Raw genomic sequence first — 20,690 nt, forward strand, 5'->3', positions numbered from 1 at the left:
GCTTGATCCTGCTTTAATTGCGCCGCGTCCTGTGTCGTGTGTCATGCCCACTGCTTCTCCCCACCACGACCACAGCCCGCAACCATGTCCGACGAAGTCAGTAGCTTTCTCCGGTCTGTCGAGCAGCTGAAGGATCGACGAGACGAGGAGGACGAGGCCCGGTCGAGAGAACTCGAGGAGAAGATACTACAGGAGAGGCGTGAACGCCAAGCTCGCCGTGCCGGTACGTTGCGCATTGCCAGTTGTGCTTGTGTCAGGGAGGCCGCGCTCCCAATTGCTTCTACGTCGCGTGTGTGCACACCGGGAAAGGCTGCTGTAGCTGTGCACACGACGAGCAACCAAGCCGGTTGAGTTCAGAAGTGCCAGCCTCGACGGACAGCGCCCTGTCTTGCTCTGCTCTGCATTGCAGATGGAGTGGCTTGGTGCTCTTGCGCTATCCTGTTGAGACAGTTTTCGGAACCGCGCCTGTGCATTGCGCAGATAAATAAAACGAGCACCGTGCTAACAAGGTTCAATCTGATGTTGACAGAGCGCGCAAGATCAATTTCTCCTCAGAAATCGTCACCTGCGAATACCCCGCCACCGTCCCAGCACCGTCACGCCGACTCGCAAACCTCCGAAGGACTTAGCTTGGCGTCCTCCCCTGTCCTCGAGAGTACTGGCAGCCCGCAGTCGCGTTCGGCAAACCAGAGCCGCTCCGACATGATGGGCTCGGCCGACTACTCGACCTCTCCGACCAAGGAGAACGAGTCTCCCTACGATCTCGACTCGAAACGCGCCAGCGTCACGTCCCCCTCCAGCGCCATGCCTACTCGTACCCCGACCCTCTCGTGGCAGCGACGTCCTACGTCACAATCCTCGGCTGGGCCCAAAAATCGACCACTATCCATGGTGGCCGCCGAAAATGCGGCCGCCCGGTCGTCTACGACCAGTTCTGCCGACCAGGCCGACTCGCCGGCCTCGAGAGACCAAATTGCCCAAGCTCTGGGCTCTAAGGATCCTGCCTGGTTCCGGCAGACGCCCGATCGCGGGCAAGGCTCCGACGCATACCGACGCAACCAGGTCGAGGATGAGGACCGTCTGGATATGTCTTCGGTGCGCGCCCAGCTACCGGGAATGTCGCGTGCTTCCTCAACCGAGCCGGACAAGGACGCGACACCCACGCGATCCGACTCTCCGGGTCTGCGAGGAAAGCTCGGGTCACCGTTGCCGTTAACGCCTGCCCAACGGCTCGATCCACCAACGACGGAAGCCATACCAACCGAGACAGAGGCCGCTTCGATCGACCGCCAAATCATGTCCCCTCCCTCAGGACGCACCTCGCCAAACAGGCCGATTTCGCCGACGAAAGGCATGGGTGGGTTTGTGCAGAGCGCCATGATGAAGCGCACGGACAGTGTCAAGCGATGGAGTGTGACATCCCCCACGGGCCTGCAACGCGCAGACTCTGTCGCTTCGGCACGGCCCAACAGCCCGCATCGTATGAGTGGGCAGTCCTCGTCGCGACCTTCAAGCATGTTGAAGGAGAGCTCTTCGAGGCCCACCTCCAGCCACGCAGATGCAGCACCTCTTTCGGTAGATACTACGAAGGACACGGCGGCCCCTGAGGAACCCTCTCACCCCGCTGAGGATGATGCCAAGTTGCCCGTCAGCCCCTCTAGGACCATGGATCCGCGCAGATGGAGTCCTACAAAGTCAAGCTGGCTCGAATCTGCTCTCAACAAACCCGAATCGCCCAAGCCCAAACCTACTCCGCCACCTAATTCCCAACCTTCATGGATGGCAGACCTTAACAAGGCCAAGGCTCAAAAGGCCACAGGGGAGTCTGACCTTGGGCGGACTGCGTCCGTTTCGCGAAACTTCGAGGTCAAGACTGGTGGGCTCATGCGATCTTCGCCCATGGGCGTCAATGTCAAGTCACCAGCGGCTCGCTCTTACCACTCGCCCTCCCCATCTATGGGCGGCGAGAGGACGGGCCTTGCTGCTCTGCGCGGGACTCTGTCAGCTAGTAGCTCTGCCGACGACGTGAACAGCAGCAGCGGGACGCCGGATAAGACATCCGCTACAAGCTCGCCCTCAACAAGCAAGCAGAAGCCTGACACCCCGCCCAAAAAGGACTTCCGTGGCACTCTCAAGAGCCGACCTACACCTGCGGGCGGTGACGGCCCCCAACAGGCTGAGTTCCAGAACGTGTTTGGCAACCTGCGGAGAACCAAGACCCAAAATTATGTGGCGCCCGACACGCTCAAGGACAACATCCTCCGAGGCAAAGCAGGGCTGGCAGTTACTGGCGGGCCAAAGCCCCGAGAGAGGAAGGACGAGTTCAAGGAGGCCATCCTGGCCAAAAAGGCAGATTTCAGCCAAGCGAAAACCGAAGGACGAGGCATCAAGACCAACGCTTCGGGCCCAAGCGAGAAGCCAATCCCTGAAGGGTTGGCCAAGAGGCTAGAGATGAGCAGGTCTGGGAGCATCTCACACGACAGGGAGCCGAGCACCTCGACTACAAGTGTCGAACCACCTGTACGCACGCCGGCTCGTTCAAACACAATGTCGCCTGTGTCAAAACGGGACTCTGCTGAAGTCTCACGTCCTACAGAGTCCCCGAGGGAGACCCGTTCTCCTGTGCCGACCTTGCAGAAAGAGACCAGCGCCCCAGCACGGTTGCAGAAGCCGGGCGGGAGTGCTCTGGCTGACAGGTTCAACCCAGCCCTGGCCGGTATGCTGGCCCGTGGGCCTCCACCTATGGTTTCCAACCCGGGAAAGACCTCGGACGACTCCAGCAGTGGGGCTGCGGCGCCCGTCGCATCACAGACCGAGCAGCCTTCCGGTCCAGGACCCCAGCTGACGCATATGACTAAGAACCGGGCTCGTGGTCCCAAGCGGAAAGCACCCACCTCCGTGGCCAAGGCTGCACCTGCCGAGGAAGCTGCACCAGCTTCTGCCGCTGCCGAGTCTGGTACAGCTGGTGATGAGAAGCCTACTTCTCCCATCAAGCCAACTCCACCCAACCCTTTATCTCCTAAGCCTACGCTCGAGAGGATAGCACTTGTTGATTCGGCAAAGACACCTGTCATCCTGCCCAAGCCGGCTACGAATGATGTGATCTCCCTGGTTGACTCGTCACGAAGGAAGCCCGTCGAGGATGACTCGAAGTCTACCGGCTCGAAGATTGACCTTGTCGGCTCACCGAAGCCCACGGGACGACCTCGCTCACCGACCAAGATCCACGAGCAAGTCGCTGCTCTTGCTGCCAAGACGCATGAGTCCAAGTCAGGACACTCTCGCGGCGAGAGTGCCGACCTCACTTCACCGGCTACCTCTCCCCGGAAGCTCGACATGAAACGTATGTCCAAGTTCTTGGATGAGTCTAAGCCTGTGGTTGAAGCGCCGAGGCCCCTTTCTCCCTCCAAGACTGGCGGCAACCGGCCCTTGCCGGAGCCTCGACCGCTTTCGCCGCAAAAGACTGGCGGTCGAGCACTACCCGAGTCTCCGCGGAAGGAGGTCCCAAGCGAAAAGGTCGACTCTGACCCTGTAGTGTCAGTGAGGAGCGGAGCAGCCATGTTCGGTGGTGCCTCGGTTGCAGCAAAACCAAGGCCATCTCCGATCTCGCCTCCACCGAAGAACATCAACCTCAGATCACCCCCGGCGAGCGCTTCATCACGGCCGCTACCAACAGTATCCTCTCCCGACCCCAAGTCGCCGCCACCAATGTCATCTCCCATGCGGTCACCGAGCAAACATGCGTCCGAGGTATCGGCCATGTTCAACGACTTCTTCGGCAACGCGCGCCCCCAGCGCAAGTACACGGTCGACGCGGCCGAGGTGCTCATGAGCAGGCCCAAGCCGGCGCCCAAGGTCAGGACGCAGCAGATGCAGCTCTTCCGCCTCTCGGGCGACGGCAAGAAGCAGCCCGTCCCGGCGAGTTACGAGCGCGTGCTCTTCGAGCGCGAGATGTACCTCTGCGCGCACAGCTTCGCCGACGAGGCCAGCGGCCGCAAGGCGGCCGAGGTCTACTTCTGGGTCGGCGACGAGGTCCCGCAGGCCGCGGCCGAGGACGCAGAGGTCTTCGCCGGCCGCGAGGCGCGCGCCCTGGGGGGAAAGCTCGTCAAGCTGCAGCAGGGCAGGGAGTCGGCCGAGTTCCTGCAGGCGCTTGGCGGCATCGTCATTGTGCGCCGCGGCTCAAGCAACAAGTACGACTCGCTAGCGCCCGAGATGCTCTGCGGCCGGCGCTACCTAGGCCAGATCGCCTTTGACGAGGTCGACTTCTCCCCCGCGAACCTGTGCTCCGGGTTCCCGTACCTGATCACGACCTCGGGCAAGTGCTACCTGTGGAAGGGGAAAGGGAGTGACGTCGACGAGCTCAGCTGCGCCCGGCTGATAGGCATGGACCTGGCGCTCATGGGCGAGCTGACCGAGGTCGAGGACGGGGCCGAGCCGGCGCACTTTTGGGACCTGTTTGGCGGCGACGGCGCGGCGCGGCGGCCCGGGTCGGCGGACCACTGGCGCCTCAAGCCCAACTACGAGAAGTACTGCGGTAGGCTATTCTGCTCGGACGCGAGCAGTCGGCAGCAGGTAAGAACATATCCCCCCCCCCATCCCCTATGTCCATCACTTTACCGAGCCGTCAGTGGCTAAAACCCTGCGATCACGAAACAAACAGATCATCGAGCTCCACCCCTTCAGCCAGGCCGATCTCCACCCGGCGGGCATCTACGTCCTCGACGCCTTCTTCGAGATGTACATCGTCGTCGGCCGCCGCGCCCAGTCCCAGTACGCCTCGTTCCACAACGCCCTCGACTTCGCGCAGGAGTACGCCATCCTGGCCGCGGGCGCCGAGGACCGGCCCTTCGTGCCCGTCTCGACCGTCGTGCTCGAGGGCGTGCCGCGCGACCTCAAGAGCGTGTTCCGCAAGTGGACCGACGCGCGCTGCCCGACGCGCCTGGCCGTGCCCGCTGCGGGAGGAGCGGCGGCGGACAGCCACCAGCCGGTGACGAGCCCCAAGCAGTTCAAGAGGGGGCGGAGCCTGCGCATCGTGCCGCTGAATCAGGCGCTGCAGGCGCTGACGAGTTGAAGTGCTGTTCTGTGCGTCTGGGTAGGGCTGAGGCTTGGGAGATGTAATGTGTGTGTCTATAAAGTGTTTGTCTTTGTTTTTTTGTCATGCTGCATATAAAGGAGGCGAAAGAAAAAAAGGGGGGCGGATCTGGATTTCCTTTCCCGGGAAGGGAGATCTCAAGGAGCAGAAATGGGGAGGGCAGGGGATAGGCGTCTTAGTTGTTACGTTGGTACATTCGAAAATGGAAATACATACATGTCAATCGTACGGGAGGTCGGTTGCATATAGCCTTGATTCATCGTGATCCCCTTGTCAGATCGCTGGGCAAATCAACCACCTGTCGGGAAACCATGTCTTCCGTCTCTCGATAACGAATTGCATCGCTGCTTTTCTGCATTGGTATCAAGACTCGCTCAACCTATGGATAGTATATCATGATGCTTGTAAAAGTCAAGTCTGCGCCCGCCCTGGACTCCCAAAAAATCACGCTCCGGGGAACAACATCCAGAAAAACACCATGACCGCCCACGCGAGAACACCAAAATAGTAGATGATGAGGCCGGGAATAGAAAACGCCCAGAGCACGGTGAAGGCCATAAAGCAGAAGTACCGCTATCCTTCAAGTATGACGCACCGTACGACTGGTGTTCCATTAGTCTCGGCCCGCGAAAAGGCGTAGGATCAAGCAGGCGTGCAACTGACACTCACGGAGTCTCTGGGACCAGTCGAGATTCATCTGCTCTTGTTGCGCAGCTTGTGGCGCAGCTCGTCGTCGCACATATTCTTGCGCAATTTGTTGCAGACCTTGTTGCAGAACCAGTTGAGTCAACTGAGGTGTCCCCTCTGCTCGTCCATCAATATAAGATCAGTAGCTTATCGTACAGCTAGAGTGTGTCAAGCAGTCATACCTTCGGGGATGGGGTCAAGCCGCGTAGCCTCGGGCCACCCAGTCCTGGGTCCAGGCACGTAAGGCGCCGGCAGAGCGGCGTGGGGCCGTAAAGGAAGTACGAAGGGTTGGGCGTCGTCAAGCTGCTCCTCGACGTTGAAGTCCTCATGGGCAAAGTCTGCGCCATTCAGACCTTCCTGGACCAAGTCTCCGCCATTGATGCCTTCCTGACGCAAGTCTCCGCCATTCGGGGTTTCCTAAACGAAGTCTCCACCGTTCAAATCTTCTTGAGCCAATTCTGGGCCATTCAAACCTTCTTGAACCAAATCCTCGTCATTGGGGCCGTCCTCGGGTACGTCTCCCCCGTTCGGGCCCTCCTGAGCCAAGTCTCCGTCGTCCAGGCCTTCATGAACCCCGTTTACCAACACCGTCTGGGCCTGCTGTCCAGCATCGCTGGGGTCATCATAGCTGTCACTGGTAGAATCGCTGTCAGAGCTAAACACGCTCTGAAAGGGCCACCGCATCTAACTGGACGCGGCCGGTCCCTCGGCCTGCTGGACAGCTGGCGCAGAAGACGAGGCGGCAGCGGCGGGCTCGGCGTCGGGGCCGGCACCGCTGCCCTCGCCGTTGGTGAGAGGGGCGGCGGCCTGTTCGGCGTGGTTCGTCAGGACGCGGTCGACGTCCGAATTGAGCTCGGGCATGGCGGCGCGTATCTGGTCAGCCAGGATGTCACGAAATGAGGCGAATGCGGCGTTCTTCCCGCGCATGAGCTGGTTGAGGCGGCGGACGAGCTCGACGAACTCGCGGGTGTAGATGTCCGGGTTGCGGCCGGCCTCGACGTACTGGATGAGCTCCTGGGGTATGGACGGCAGCTTCTGCGGCAGGCCCGGGCCGTCGGTCTCGGAGGCGAGGGCGGAGCGGTGGATGGCCTGCAGCGAGTTGGACAGGGAGCGGACCTCGGCCGTGAGGACGTCGCGAGTGGGACGGTCGCGCGCGGCTGGGGTTGCGTCGTAGGTGTTGACCTGGACGAGAAGCTGGTAAAGCGATTGTATGGTGTCTTTGATCTGGTCTTTAAGTATATATGTATTGTCAGCATATAAGTTCAAGACAAAACGAATGGATGTCGAAGTGCTGCTGGGGGGAGAAGAGGAGGAGGAAGCTGGAGGAAGCTGGGGGATGCTGGGGGATGCTGACCCTCAATATGGTTGATCCCATCGACAGACGTGCCTTCTATGGGTGCCATTGTTGCTGCTGAATCCGGAGGGCGAGTTGTGAGGCAAGAAGAGCTTGAAGGAAAGAGTTGTAAGTGAGCAAAAGTGGGAGTGATCAGTTCAATGTTGAGGATGTCGAGAACGGAGGGGTGGAAGGCAAGAGGGCGGTTGATGTTCTTTATGGCAGTGCCAAAGCTTCAGAGATGGTGTCGGTCGCGCCAGTAGTGGGGGAGCTCCATTGTTCCTCCAAAAGGTCCAAGGTTGCTCTAGCCTGCCTGCCTGCCTGCACTATCCACTCACAGCCCGACTGTGCTCTATGGGGTACGACTTACAAGACCCCAAAGAGGCAAGATCGAGAGGACCAGACGACCACGCCCTCGCCCTCGACCTCTGACCTGAGCAAAAAATACTACCTATATGCCACAATAGGGTTGCTCTTCTAATTATGCGTACATGTATTGATGCTAAAGGTACCGGTCTTTTCTCACGGGAAGCAAGACCCTGCAGGGGAGCGGGGAAGCGGGAAAGCGGTTTTTTCCAACAGCCTTCTCACACACCACCCTCATCTCATACTCCAGCCTATCATCGGTCCTTCATGGGTCAGTACTGAGAAGCAGAGTTGTCTTTAATCTTATTCTGCCTCATCTGTACGCCTGCTGGTCGGACTGTCCGCGGGAGAGCTGGGCGTCTCGTACCATACCGATCAAGAAATTCTGACGAGTGACTGGGTGAGGCCATCCTCCTTTGTCCCCTAAGTTCACTCGGCATGATTCTGTCATTTGATTCAGGTGGAATCTCCGTCTTTGGACCACCAAGCGGTTCCAGTTCTCTGGTCCCTCGATAAACCTTGGTTGCTCTCGCTGAAATGACACGCGGTAAGGGGTTGCCTTTCCCGGCCTCCCTTGGCTGTTGAAGCCTAGAATGAGTAGGCTGCCTCTTTGTTCTGGTCTCTTCCTCAGACGTGTGCTTCTGGGAAATCCCATCCTCCTCCCCCCCGGACAGCTGTGACCCTGGATACTCTGGCGGCGTAGCATATGCCGACGGTGTTACCGCAGAGCCTTCGTCCTCCACGAAAGTACGCACGCCTTGTCGTGACGAAGGGCGCACCAAAGGCTCCTCTCTGATCAAGGGACTTCTGCGGCCGAGTATGAAAGACTTATATGTATCGGCTTCAGTCGGGCTTAGGAACGCTGCGCTGGCCTGCACTTGGCCTCGTGAGTCTGGAGACGATCCCTGATGCCCTGCAAAGGAGGGATAGCTCATACTAGCATCCGGACGAGGGTGTCGAGGGAAATGCCTGTCTAGCACGGACGGCGATGCTGGCTGTCCTCCAATCGTCCGGAGGCCCCTATTGCTGGGCAGATACTGCATCCACCTGGGCACAGGCTTCGCCAAACCTGGCTTGAAAGCAGGTTGCCCAAGCGGATCATGTAGGGAGACATATATCGTAGACGCCAGGGGCACCGGGCACCCGGGCTGGTCCCGTGCTCGCACCGCCGGAACACCACTGCTTGCTCCGTCCGCCTGAAACCGCCGTAGACGCTCCTCGATCACCCGACCAGTCCTCTGCCTCCCGTTGCCAACCTCTTTGCTCCTCGCCTTACCCACTGGCATTCTCGTCTCAGTCTTCTTTTCGCTCTCATTCTTCTTTTCCCTCTCGTCCTTCTTCCCCCTCCCCTTCTCCTTCTCCAGCACCTCCCACCGCATCCGACTCAGTCCCCCATCAGCCGCATCAACCCTCTCCAACCCCTTCCTCACCACCCCGTCCCCATCCAGCCCTTGCTCCTCGACCCCAGCAGCACAGTACCCGCAAAGCGGCACCTCCCCAACTTCCCTCCTCTTACCGCCACCACCGGCCCCCTCATCCTCGTCACCCTGCACACCCGACCGGGGACGACGGCGGCGGTACACCTCCCCCACGCTCGCCCCGCGGACGACCCTCTTCGCCCCGCAGAACAGGCACCCGTAGCACGCGGCGTGCCAGAAGCACCACCCGAGGCTCACGCACTCGGACCCGCGGTACACGACCTCCCCGCACACCCAGCAGATGGCCAGGTCCAGCACGGCGTCGCGGCAGGGCCCGCAGGCCAGGCGCGCCGAGCGGCCGAGCGCGTGCGGCCTGTCGGCCGAGACGCGGTGGCAGAAGGTGCAGACAAACGGTACCCGGGGGGGCGCCGTGGTGCCCTCATCATCATCACCATCATCATCCTTGGCGCCCGCTGCTGCTGCTGCTGCTGCTGCTGTAGGCTCGGCAGGCGTCTGATCGGGCTTCCGCGGTGGGAGGAGAGCAGTGGGTGGCGGTGGCTTCGCGGGAGCAACGGCTCTGGCGCGGCGGGAGGTATAGGGTGTTGCTGTAGGTACGGAAGTTGCGGTGTCATTTGTGATGCTTCTCTCTGGTTTTGGCAGCTTGGAGGTGGACGGCTTGTGCATCGATCAGGGGATGGTTGGGTCGGGTTGAGTACTTTTGATGACAAGCGGAGGGCGGTTTAAAAGATACTTCTGCATAGATAGATAGAATCTCTGTTTGGAGGTATTCGGGAGTCTAGGGAACGTATAAATCATCAAAGCATAGAATACATGTAGGCGGACTCACAATGTCCAGACTCCTCGGTCAACTTACACGGCGGCAGGGAGGGATGTGCCTTCCTGCCCAAATAGAAGACATACCTTCCAATACCATAGCGAATATCTCGACACACCACAGCGGCAAGCACGTTCCTTCATGTCGCGCTTCGTCATCGACTCTGGATAGTCTCCTCAAGTAATCTCCATAATGTTGAACTCATTGAATTTCTTGATACTCAGACTAAAATACCGTCCGCAGTCCCTGAATGTCATCATGAACCCGAAAAAAAAAAACAATTAACGTACGCCCCAATTTTGTTTCCCCAGGATCCCGAATCCAGTACACCATTACCCTTGTGACCTGAAACCCAGATGCAATGATACAGAGACAGATGACTAACCACTGCATCGAATGATATACAGAGGTTGAAAAGGAAAGAGAAAAAAAAGATAAATCAACAGAGACAAGTCCGGGTAAACAAACGCCTCTTGAATGTTGACATAAAGAGGCATCATCATCAGTGAGATATCATGATCCATCATAAAGGAATCCACGCTCTCAAAATGACAGGCACCTTAACAAGTATAGGTACCGCTCTCCACCCTGCAGCAAACACTACAAGCAACCAGCAGAGCTCACTTCCTCATCTTCGGACGCGCGAGCATGTTCAGCCGGCTCAGGCTCAGCACCGCCTTCTTCTTGACCGGGCTCGGGGTCCGGGACTCGGCGAAGCCAGGAATCTGCGACGGCTTCTTGGCACTACCAAGAATCTTCCTCTGCGGGCTGCCCCTGTTCTGCGCCATGAGCCGCGGCGCCAGCAGAGCCTCGCCTTCCGGAACCGGGTCCGCCCGGCGCTTCTTGGCGGCCCGCTCGTCCGCCTCCGGTCCCTCTTCGTCGTCGTCATCCTCGGCAGCCCGGTGGCGCTTCTTGTTGGGCAGTCCGTGCGGCGCGGCCGGGATCGACGGGACGGGAGGCTTGTTCTCCTTGTTGGATCCGACGCTCGAGACAGACAGCGGGAAGCTTCCGGGCATGCCCATCGTCGGCATGATGGACGGGCGGACGTGACGGACACTCGACTGTCCAGGAGAAGCTCCGAAGCCCGACGGTGAGGTGTCACCAAAGTCGATGGTATGGTCGCTCCGGAAGGTGAATGTGCCGGGAACAGTGGGCTCTGGGGCCGATTTCTGCTTCGGAGGCACGGGAAGGGGCCGATGAGCGCTCAAGTCAGGGTAGACAACGTCCTTATCCTCCTCCTCCGCAGGCTCCTCGCTCTGGCGCAGGACTGCGTCCAGGGTAGGGTATTCAACCTTGGCAGTACCAAACGTGAACCTCGACTTGGGGATTGCAGCCTTGATGGGCGATGGAGAGTGCTGAATTGTTGATTTGACGGGAGACGGGGAATTTTGGAGAATAGCAGCTCGCTTAGTGTCGGGCGTGAAGTCGACGCGCTTGACGAGCTTGCGGCCTGGAGTAGTCAGAGGAACAGATGGAAGTGCCTTATTGACCCTCGGCGGCATGGGGGTCTTTGAGATGGGGCCGGCGGGCAGGGGAAGTGCACTCTTGGATTTCATAGGAGCAATCTTGCGGCCACGAAGGATCGACTTGACTCTATCAAGACGGCCTGGGCTCTTCAAGGTAGTGGACGCGGTATCAACTTCCTCCTCCGCCTTCTGAATGCTGTTTGTGGTCGCTGACCGCTTCAGGCTGCTGAAGCTGCTCATGGATGGTGTGATTGGGATGCCGGACTTGGTCGGGGTCTTGGTGCTCTGGGAGCGAGCCACCGAAGACTTGGTCGGGGTCATCAGAGACTCCAGCGTCTGCGAGCGTGGAATGCCACCGAATTCTTTTGAGCCAGTAGCAGTCGTTGGTCGAGGGAGGAAGCTGCCGTCGCGAGAAACAGGCCTGCTGCTGGAGACGTCGTTACCGATGTGCTGTTTCATACGCTTGACGGCAGAGATGGGCTCTTCGGGAGCTTTAGATACGGGCTTTCGAGATGTCGAGACGCATCCTCGGTTGAACAATGGGTTGGGCCGCTTAGCAGGGGTTGCGGCAGCCTGCTTGGCCTTGTTCCGAGGGGTGTCGGGCTCGTCGAGGTTGGCCCTGGACTGAGTGCGCTTAACACCCTTGGTAAGAGGGGTGAATCTGCCGGCCTGTGCTCGAAACGCCGAAGGGTGGTTCTCGATCGAGTCCATCTTCTTGAACTCGGCCATGTGCACGGCAGAGTACCGGCCAGCCTTGCCCTTGGGGTGGGCAATCTTCCGGCCCTTGACCTGTTCCTCTTCGAGTTTCTCCTGCTCCCGCTTGGCAATGAGATCGGCCTTGATCTTGAGGGCCTCCTCGCGCAGCTCCTCCATCATGCGCTGCGCGTTTCCACTGAGGCCCATGTCGGCATTGGCCCGAGAGAAACGGAAGGAGAAGGGCGATGAAGGGAGTTTGGTCTTTGACGGCGTGTCCTGCGCGGCGCCCGACGGCTGGTCGCGGCCTGCTGGGCCCGCAGCAGGGCGGATGTCGCTGAAGCCGAGACGCAGTGCGGAGGAGGGAGCCGAGGTCATGGACGGGTGGACTTTGCTGGGATGCATCTCGGACATTGGAGGCTTTGGCGGAGTCGATTTGGCTGGTGTGCGTGGAGGCGGTGAAGAGGGCGCTCCATTTTCCTTCGCAGAGGAGCCATCACGCTCCGCAGTCTCGGGCTGCTCATCGAGAGAGGCGAGGTTCGGCTGAGGCGTTGATGCCTTTGGCGTCTAGAGAGAAGGCCGTGTTAGTTTGGAGAGGGGAGGCAAGCCGGAAGCAAACGTACCTTTTGGACGCTCGCCAAACGGGCGGAACGACGTCGCGGAGGCGACATCGCGTCTGGTTTTGCTTTGGATTCGCGTAGCAGTTTCGTTCGGATGTGAGAGAGGTTACAAGGCCTGCCTGTAGTCAAATGGATAAGAGTGGCCGCAATGGCGATGGCAGGCAAGCAGTAAATTTAGCTGGAATGAGACTCGATGGCAATGATGTCAATGCCTGGGGAAGATACGCGCCAGGAGTCGGGTGTTTGTCCCAATGCTGGAAAGTAAATAAGCACATAAGGGCATGGTCGAGGGGGGGCCGCTTTGTTTACTTTTGGGTCGCGAGACCAATCAGGTGCTCGTGTGGCCCCGAGGCGGCCAGCCGGGCGATCGCGCAACGTTTTTAGTGGGCTGATGCTGTCAGTCTGGACCCGCCCCACTGAATTCGTCCACTGCAAAGGACCCCGAACCCTGAACCGACAGTTGGAGCATTGAATTGGATTGCATCACAGTGACAATGACTTTTTATCAGTTGATGATGTGCGCTGATTATCCAGTCAACCCAGTAACCACGGCTGACATGACGAAAGACCCCTTCTTCCAGATTGAATACCCTGACAGCAGATCCGTCTGGGGATGGCAGAGCCAATTGGCTCAACTAGGTAGGTATTTATCGCCATCAGGAAACCTGTCTGTAAGTCTCAAGAACCGTGATGATTGGCTACGTTGGGTAAGCATGCACGGGGACCGCCTCCGAGGAGATGCGGATTTCCAGCCCGCCACCAGCATGCGAATGATGGCATAGCTCAAGCCACTTGCATAAGCTGCTGTCGCCTTGGGTCATGGCCACCGAAAATTGGAAAAGCCGATCTCATGTCCTTCTGGCCGTTCACTCTGGAGGGCATCACCGATATTCGGAGAAGGGCAAAAGAGCATGTGCAATGACGCTGTGCGTGGGCAATGTATGCATATAAACTAGCTCTCCAATTTCAGTAGTTATCCTACCTGCAAATGGCAATGGAAGTGCGAAGACGATGCAACTGTGGTCGTGCTCCTCGAGAAAACTGCGTGCAGATAACATACCTACTGCAGCTTCGTGAGGCCACTTGGATTTTCGATCTGCTTTAAGGGCTCAGAGTCATATAGCATTTCGTCCATCCAAGATAAAAAGGGCAATGGACATCTCTCTTGTCCATCTGATACACAGAATCGTAGTACCTACCGTCACAGGAAAGGTCGTCATCAAGCTTGAACTAGGCTAGGTAGCAACAAAGTCCTCCCGTCTAGATGTCGTGGCGAGGATCGAAGCCGCCTCTCGTTCATGCGGGTATTCACAGGACGGGCAAGCACAAAAGTCCTGACCAGCTCGCGCTGAACCGACAAGCTTCTCGGAGACTCCGATGTTTATCAGTTCGACTGAAAGCCTGATGGACCGTGGGGGTCGAGAGCAGCGCGGCCAAAGCCTCACATCCACCCAGAGAAGTGTGTCTTATCGCTTCAGAAAACCCCCTGCTCTCTTCAAGTCTCGCCAGCTCGGGGCTGTCCGTCATGAGCAGGGTCGGGCGTCACTGTCCGGAGTGCAGATCTCGCTCGCGACGACGTTCGTCTGCTGAAGAATAGCGTGCCGTTGAGAGTGGTTCAAGCAGCGTGGCGAAGCTTTGTAATGCTTGGGGCCGAATGCCAGCATCGATCAGCGAAAGCTACATATCGCACTCGTTCTATCGGTTCTCCTCGAGCATGGAGGAAGAGCAGCGCGAAGGACCGCCGGCGGCGCGCCCACCTCGAGGTTCTCTGACAAAGACCCAGTGGGAACGTGGATGCTTTGCCTCTCTCTGAAACGCGCCTTGTACTGTGTCATGAACCCGGTCCTGGAGGCATATGAGGTCGATATCAGGACAGGGAGGAATGGACGGGATTGCCGGGCATCCACGAGGTTCGCCTCGACAAAAGACATCCATGGATACATCTTGAATTAACAAGTTAACTGCCGCCGGCCGTCGTGGAACTCATTTACGCGAGCGACAGCGACAGAAGCCATCATGCAATGCCAGCCATTTGGAGCTCAGCTCCACGGTTTGGCCACATCAAAAGAGGGGTCATCTGAGATGAGAAGGTGCTTTGCCAAGACTTTTGGGCTTGGGACAGGGGCGGCACTGGCGGGAGGAAGGACTTGAGGAAGGGGGCAGCTTTTTCAGGACTGCCCTGCACTGGACTCGTCAGGGCTGCACTTGGCGAACGAACGGGCGAACGAACGAACCCCCTGGTCCCTGGCTGGTGCTCTCAGGTGATCAAGCAATTTTGTCGTCCTCCTCTTTCTCCTCCTCAGGCCACCCAACCAAACAACCTCGGACATGGGACATGCATCTCTGGTCTCACTCACCTCACCCGATCTCGCTCTCGTTTCCAGTGGATGGCCGCCTGTTTTCCAGGCCTGCCGTGTAACCTACTTCCCCACACTGCATGCAATCAATTCTCTTTCCATGTCCATCTCGAGCCGGGAACGCCAACCTCAAACCAGGCCAATGCATCGAACTTCCAACCACTGCGAGGACGAACTCTTGCCGTGGATGTCGCTTATGTGCAGATGTGACGAGCGGATGGAGCAATATAATGGATCGAGGCAATTCCTCCGGACCTCCCTCTCGCCTTTCTTCCCCTCTCTGCTCTCTCGGACTGTCTGACTGTTTCTGCTGCTCGCTTGGGCGATGGGGCCGCCGACTTCGGGCCCACCTTGCGAGCGGAGTAAAGAATAGGCTGCCCAGTCTTTTTTGATCAAAAGGGCTTGGCTTGTTGAAGACACCAAAACTTAATGGGCCTGCCCGGTGACCTGTGGCAGGAGTCATAATGATTCTTGGGGATGAGAGTTGGAAAGATAACATCTTGGAAGCAGCGAGGTCCATGGCTTGACTACAAAGTATGTGCCAGGGTTTTTGAGCGCGGGCAATCGTATGAACAACCCCCACGCGTACCCTGGGCAGTTTCGAGCAAAGCCATGTCGACATTTGGGGGATTTCTCTCACGGGCAGGATGGGGTTCTGCCAGAAATTGGTACCATTTCGGTCGCAGGACCAACTGGTCACTAGGCCGGCCTCCCTCGGTATGCCGTATACGTACAGGCCCGGGACATGTACGATGATGGTGGTGGTGATCTCCTTTTACGTTCTCCAGGTTCGCGAAGCATTCTACCGGCCGACTAGCGCAGCCATGGCCCTGCAGCTAACAGGCAGGCCCATTGGCAGCAGGAGAGTGGGATCTCAAAAGGATTTCTTCAAAGATGCAAGCGATCATCGGCCAGGCAAAGGCTTTTTGTCCACGTCCCGTCCACCTCCAAGTACGTGCAGTACACAGGAGATCTGCTGCAGCAAAGTCCACCAACCGGCGAGCCCGCCAGCAAAGAATTTGCAGGTGAGTGTGTGGGCAAAGTTGGTGGCGCCTGGCAGTGACATGCCTCCGTGGTTCAGGCTTAGGCAGACAGAGGGAGCAACTCGTGTATGCGTCGCGTCCCACCACGACCAGCGAGTCGTGAACGTTTGTCTCGAGGTGTTCTCCTCAAGGGACGCTAGCAGTATTGTGCACTTTGGACAAGAGATCCATCGACCCACCAAGTGGAGAGGAGAAGGCCAAGAGCGTCGAGTAGAGAGCGAGAAGAGGAAAAAAGGTGGACGAGATCCGTCCATTGCTCCCGGGGAGGGGTTGGCTTGGTTTTGGCTGCATCCCCATCCACCCAGCCAGCCAGCTGACCTCCGCCGCCGCCGCCCTCGCGCCCTCTGTGCTCTGCTGTCTGTGTGTGTGTGTCTCCTCCGTGGAAGTCTCTAGGACTGACTTGGAGCTTGGCCAGGATGGACCCAGGATGGTGTGTCTGGCCGGCGCAGGAGGGGAGGAAAGAAAAAGAGAGAGAGAGAGAAAGCAGACACTGAGTGGGCTGGAGCTGATTTTCCCAAGTCCCCCAGAAGTCCCTCAAAGTCCACACCCCCGACCCTATTAGCATTACATAAAACCAACGCAGTCTTCTGCTTTTTTTTTACACACACACAACCTACCACCACCACCGTTTTGCCTTATCTCTGACATTCGAAAACCTCTTTGCAGAAAAGTCAGGAACCCGCTTCCACGAGTTCCTTCGGCTCTTATCTCTGGGGAACATCATCCATTGACCATTCACAACAGGCCCAGCCTGCCGGGACCCCCAGATTCTCCATGAATCCGCTGATTGGCGCCGCTCCAAGGCCTTGAAACCATTTTCGGCTCTCCTTCTACCGGAGGTTTTTTTTTCTGGGGACAGCAGGCCAGCAAAAGCTTGTACCCCTCACAAGAGCTACGATAATCACCGTGCAACCGCTGTCATTCCTTGCTAGGAGACTCGGATAGACCCGGCCGGCGCGTGCTTCTCTTCGCTCGCGCAAAACAACGGAGCAAGCCAGGCGTTTGGCGGCGCAACTCGGCGTTTTATCGTCACCGTTGTCGTCGTCGTCGCCGACTCGTCCACAGCCTCGCGTCACGCCGACCCGGGCCTCACACGCCTAGACCTGCCTGGAATTGGCGCCCCGCCCTTTCCGGCCTGAGAGGACTTGACAAGCTCTCTCGTCCCACTTTTTGTATCACCAAGCAACCTCATCGAAGGTGGCTCTTCGCTCTTTTTAGAACAAGTAAAGGCGCTTGCCGCCCACGGCAAACGTCTTGCTGACCCGCCCGGGGAAATGGCAGACAAGATGTCTATCGACAAAAAGGATCCCACCAAGGATGATTCTGAAGACTCGGTAGGCTCCAGCCCGGAGGGTGAGCCTGGCCCTGCGAGCAACTCCAACGCTGCTGGCAACGCAGCACAGGAGAATCAGCAACCCAAGCGCAAGGGTGGACGAAAGCCTGTGAGTCTTGACATCTCGTTCTTGTTGCATCTCTGCCTTCCTGGAGTCCCATGTGGAAGGGAGCCCCCCATACAAAGACAACCCAGTGCTCATGCCAAGAGCGATATCTCCTTGGGCGTCCGTTGAACATGTCTTCTAATCTTGCCCCTTTAGATCTATGCGACCTCTGAAGAGAGGAAGCAGCGCAATCGGCAAGCCCAGGCCGCCTTCCGCGAGAGAAGGACGGAGTACATCAAGCAGCTTGAGGAGACTATTCGTGTCCACGAGCAGAACCTCCATAACCTCCAAGCTGCCCATCGCCACGCTGCTGATGAATGTCTGATGCTTCGCTATAAGAACTCTCTTCTCGAGAGGATCTTACTTGAGAAAGGTAAGCAGTCAGCCATGGACCAGCACCCCCATATGTCCTCGAAGCAGCACCACAGTTCACACCTACGGTATGCTAACGATCTCACGCCATGCAGGCATCGATGTCCAAGCTGAGCTTCGTGCCAAGACTGGCAGTCCAAATCTTGGCCCGACTCACATGCCACAGAACCTCGTCCAGCCGCCTCCCATCCCCCGCGCGATCCTCAACCGCCACCATGCGCGCAGGTCGGCCTCGAGCATCGCGCCAAAAGTCGAGCCAGGGATGGGCGCGCTGCCTCCGCCCCTGCAGCATCCCGCCTCCGGCGTGGCCTCGCCAAAGAACCGCCCGACGCCCTCTTCCCATTCCGCGTCACCGACTGCCACCAACTCGGTCTTCGGCGCTTCCCCCGCCCAATCCGGCTCGGATCCCACATCGGCAGCTGCAATCCGGCCAGGGATGCCACCGACCACCGCGCCGATGAAGCCTCACCAGGCGGGCCACATGGCCAACATGGGCGGCATGCCGCAGCAGCCTGCTCCGCGACAGATGCAGCCGCATATGCAAGCAGCGCAGCAGGCCGCCAACATGCGCCCTTCTCCCAACGTTTCCAACGTGAACAGTGCCGCCTACTATCCGACTCCGGCATTCCAGAACCACATTGAGCAGCTCGGCAAGTTGACCCGTCTCCTTACGCTTTAATAGAACTCTGTAGTCCTAGGATTGATAATTGTGTACAGAACAGGAATACGACGCCGCCGCCGACTTGATGGAAGACCAGGTCGACCAAGCCGAGACCCCTTCAGGCCCCGGTCCCTATCCCGGAGGACCCTACTCGGCAGAGGCTCAGCAGATTGCCCTTTCCAGCCCGGCAACGACTGCACCCCCTGGCGACGGCTCCTCGGCGCCCACCCCTCACGGCAACTATCCCTCTATGACACAACTCCTCGACCCCGGCATCGACTGGGACCCTTTCGGGTTGAGTGCCAGCATGGCGTTCCCCACTCAGTTCTCCTTCGACACCAGCAACATGAGATAGTCCCCCTTCCACCCAACCTTAATCTACGACTATTACGCGTAATCTAGAGCGGCGGCTTTCAGTACTTGCTTTCCTCGGCCAGGCCAATTGATTTGGCCTCGGCATGTTCCTTTTGACTAAGCATACCATTTGACGAAGTCATCTTCGGAATTACACTCTCAAGCCAGGCTAGGCGAGAGCAGGCGTTCAGAAGGGGAACCGGCATTTATCTAAGCGGCTTATGAGAAACGACCTCCACTTCGAAAACATCGTTAGCATAAAGGGGACAAACAAAAGTTCAAACTTCGGCGGGGAAAAAAAACTTCTTTTGATACCCAACAAAAAAGCATTTGCATGGAAGGGGACGGGATGGCGAACTTGTGTGTTATGGTGGCGCACTTACGGAGGTGCACTCGGCTTTTTCGACCCTTCTCTTTTCGATTCTTCTTTCAGTATATACATCCTCTCGCCATCTGGACGGCCCCTCCGATGCACGACAACACACAAAACATACCAGAAACCACTCCAGGACGATGATACCCAGGAACAGCTCCTCCCTCAGCAGCGACCACCACCCTACGGCACCCGTTCGGCTTGTCCTGTCACATCATCCTGGTTTTGGCAAAGGTCATAGTCTGGACTACTGTCCGCGTTTGGTCACTTTTATAGGCGTTTTTGGATCATCAAAAGTTCATGGCTTTGTAGCAAAAACAGAAAAACAAATTCTCATCGGCCGCCGACACCAGCTCCGGACCGAACGCCGGGATTTATCTTGTGTCTCTTTGGTGACAGGGATGACATGTTCTTTTGGCAATCTCCACGTGTTTCTGACGGCGACCTCGATGGCGTTTCCGGCTTGACAGGACCTTTTTTTTTTTTGAACAAAACCCGGGATTACACGAAACAGTCGGCTACGTCTTATATGCGAACAAGTCGATCCAATATCTGGGATTCCATGGTCAAAGATGTCCTCCGTCATCTCCTTCGACATTGAGTCCCCCAGTACTCCCTCTCCGGACTCCCTATCATCACCGTGAGCGAACATGCCAACGAAGAGGCACCGTTCTTACTCTGCGTTTCCTTGACTACCCTCTCTCTTCGTCGATGGATCACAATTGTCTATTTCCGTGCCCGTTCGATTTTTTTTCCATATATATAAATAAGCCTTGTGTATCAAGCCCTGGCCTTCTCAACATGTCTCGTCTCTTCATTTCTCTCTCAAAGACAAGAAAGCCAGTAGTTTCACATCTTTGTTAGCTTGTTCCAACCGTCTTCTTGCTTTTCATAGTCTTCTGTTTCATCTGTCTACTGGCTACCTTTTCCAACTTGGCTTTTGCGAGACGCCCCCCGTTGTTGCTGCGGCAATCACAATGTACTCGGTCATGTATGATTTCTCAAACCTCTTGGCTCTGAGATGTATTTCTTTATATGATGTGTTGGGAAAGAGGGCCACCCAGGTAAGTGCGTTTTAAGGGGGCACACAGAACTCGTGGACTTGTTGACGGCGGTGTCAACAGGACCCGAGAGCCTACTAGGTATATGTGCAAACGGTTCGTTGAGCCAGTAGCTGTAGTGTAAAAACAAATAAATAAAAAAGGAATGACAATTAGCTCGGCCTATCTAGTACTCGAGTTGGAGGAGCTCTTGCGGGTGTCGCTCCAGATCTGACTTGATATCACGAATCATGAATACCTTCATCAAGAACATGCTTACAGCGTGACAAAGTCATTTCAGGGGCAGTTTGCTTTGAGTCTGCTGGGAACCAAAAGGTTACGGCAGATACTGACAACCACAACCTCTACCAACTCCGTAAGTACATGTTGCTAGATGACGCTTTCGGAAGCTTGATGTGTAGCGTGCGCAATGTCCCCTTGCCGGCAGGGCAGAGTCTGGAGGAGCTCCGGTTCCAATGGCCGCACTGTGAAATAGCGCCGAGTCAAAAGTCGAGCCAGGTCTCGCTTGGCGCAATAGCGG

General features: G+C 57.5%; 5 protein-coding genes across 5 annotated transcripts; 2 read left to right on the forward strand and 3 right to left on the reverse strand.

Annotated features, from left to right (window-relative positions):
• Positions 1-84: 84 nt before the first annotated feature.
• Positions 85-5,071, forward strand: E0L32_005742 (uncharacterized protein; the record flags this gene model as incomplete). Its single annotated transcript, XM_031140297.1, has 3 exons — positions 85-223; positions 530-4,572; positions 4,661-5,071. 3 exons carry the CDS (start codon positions 85-87, stop codon positions 5,069-5,071), a joined length of 4,593 nt encoding a protein of 1,530 aa, XP_030995509.1.
• Positions 5,072-5,705: 634 nt separating this feature from the next.
• E0L32_005743 (uncharacterized protein) lies at positions 5,706-7,182 on the reverse strand (the record flags this gene model as incomplete). The annotated part of the gene is made up of 5 exons (XM_031140298.1): positions 5,706-5,896; positions 5,962-6,196; positions 6,263-6,413; positions 6,474-7,008; positions 7,134-7,182. 5 exons carry the CDS (start codon positions 7,180-7,182, stop codon positions 5,706-5,708), a joined length of 1,161 nt encoding a protein of 386 aa, XP_030995510.1.
• A 568-nt stretch (positions 7,183-7,750) lies between these two features.
• Positions 7,751-9,580, reverse strand: E0L32_005744 (uncharacterized protein; the record flags this gene model as incomplete). The annotated part of the gene is made up of 1 exon (XM_031140299.1): positions 7,751-9,580. One exon carries the CDS (start codon positions 9,578-9,580, stop codon positions 7,751-7,753), a length of 1,830 nt encoding a protein of 609 aa, XP_030995511.1.
• A 771-nt stretch (positions 9,581-10,351) lies between these two features.
• Positions 10,352-12,561, reverse strand: E0L32_005745 (uncharacterized protein; the record flags this gene model as incomplete). Its single annotated transcript, XM_031140300.1, has 2 exons — positions 10,352-12,457; positions 12,514-12,561. The coding sequence occupies 2 exons, from the start codon at positions 12,559-12,561 to the stop codon at positions 10,352-10,354; spliced, it is 2,154 nt and encodes a 717-aa protein (XP_030995512.1).
• Positions 12,562-17,196: 4,635 nt separating this feature from the next.
• On the forward strand, positions 17,197-18,737 carry E0L32_005746 (uncharacterized protein; the record flags this gene model as incomplete). Its single annotated transcript, XM_031140302.1, has 4 exons — positions 17,197-17,352; positions 17,506-17,722; positions 17,817-18,383; positions 18,439-18,737. The coding sequence occupies 4 exons, from the start codon at positions 17,197-17,199 to the stop codon at positions 18,735-18,737; spliced, it is 1,239 nt and encodes a 412-aa protein (XP_030995513.1).
• Positions 18,738-20,690: the final 1,953 nt, after the last annotated feature.

The sequence above is a fragment of the Thyridium curvatum genome (genome assembly GCF_004353045.1).
Source record: "Thyridium curvatum strain D216 chromosome Unknown NODE_31_length_406039_cov_82.875441, whole genome shotgun sequence".
Classification (NCBI taxonomy): domain Eukaryota; kingdom Fungi; phylum Ascomycota; class Sordariomycetes; order Thyridiales; family Thyridiaceae; genus Thyridium; species Thyridium curvatum.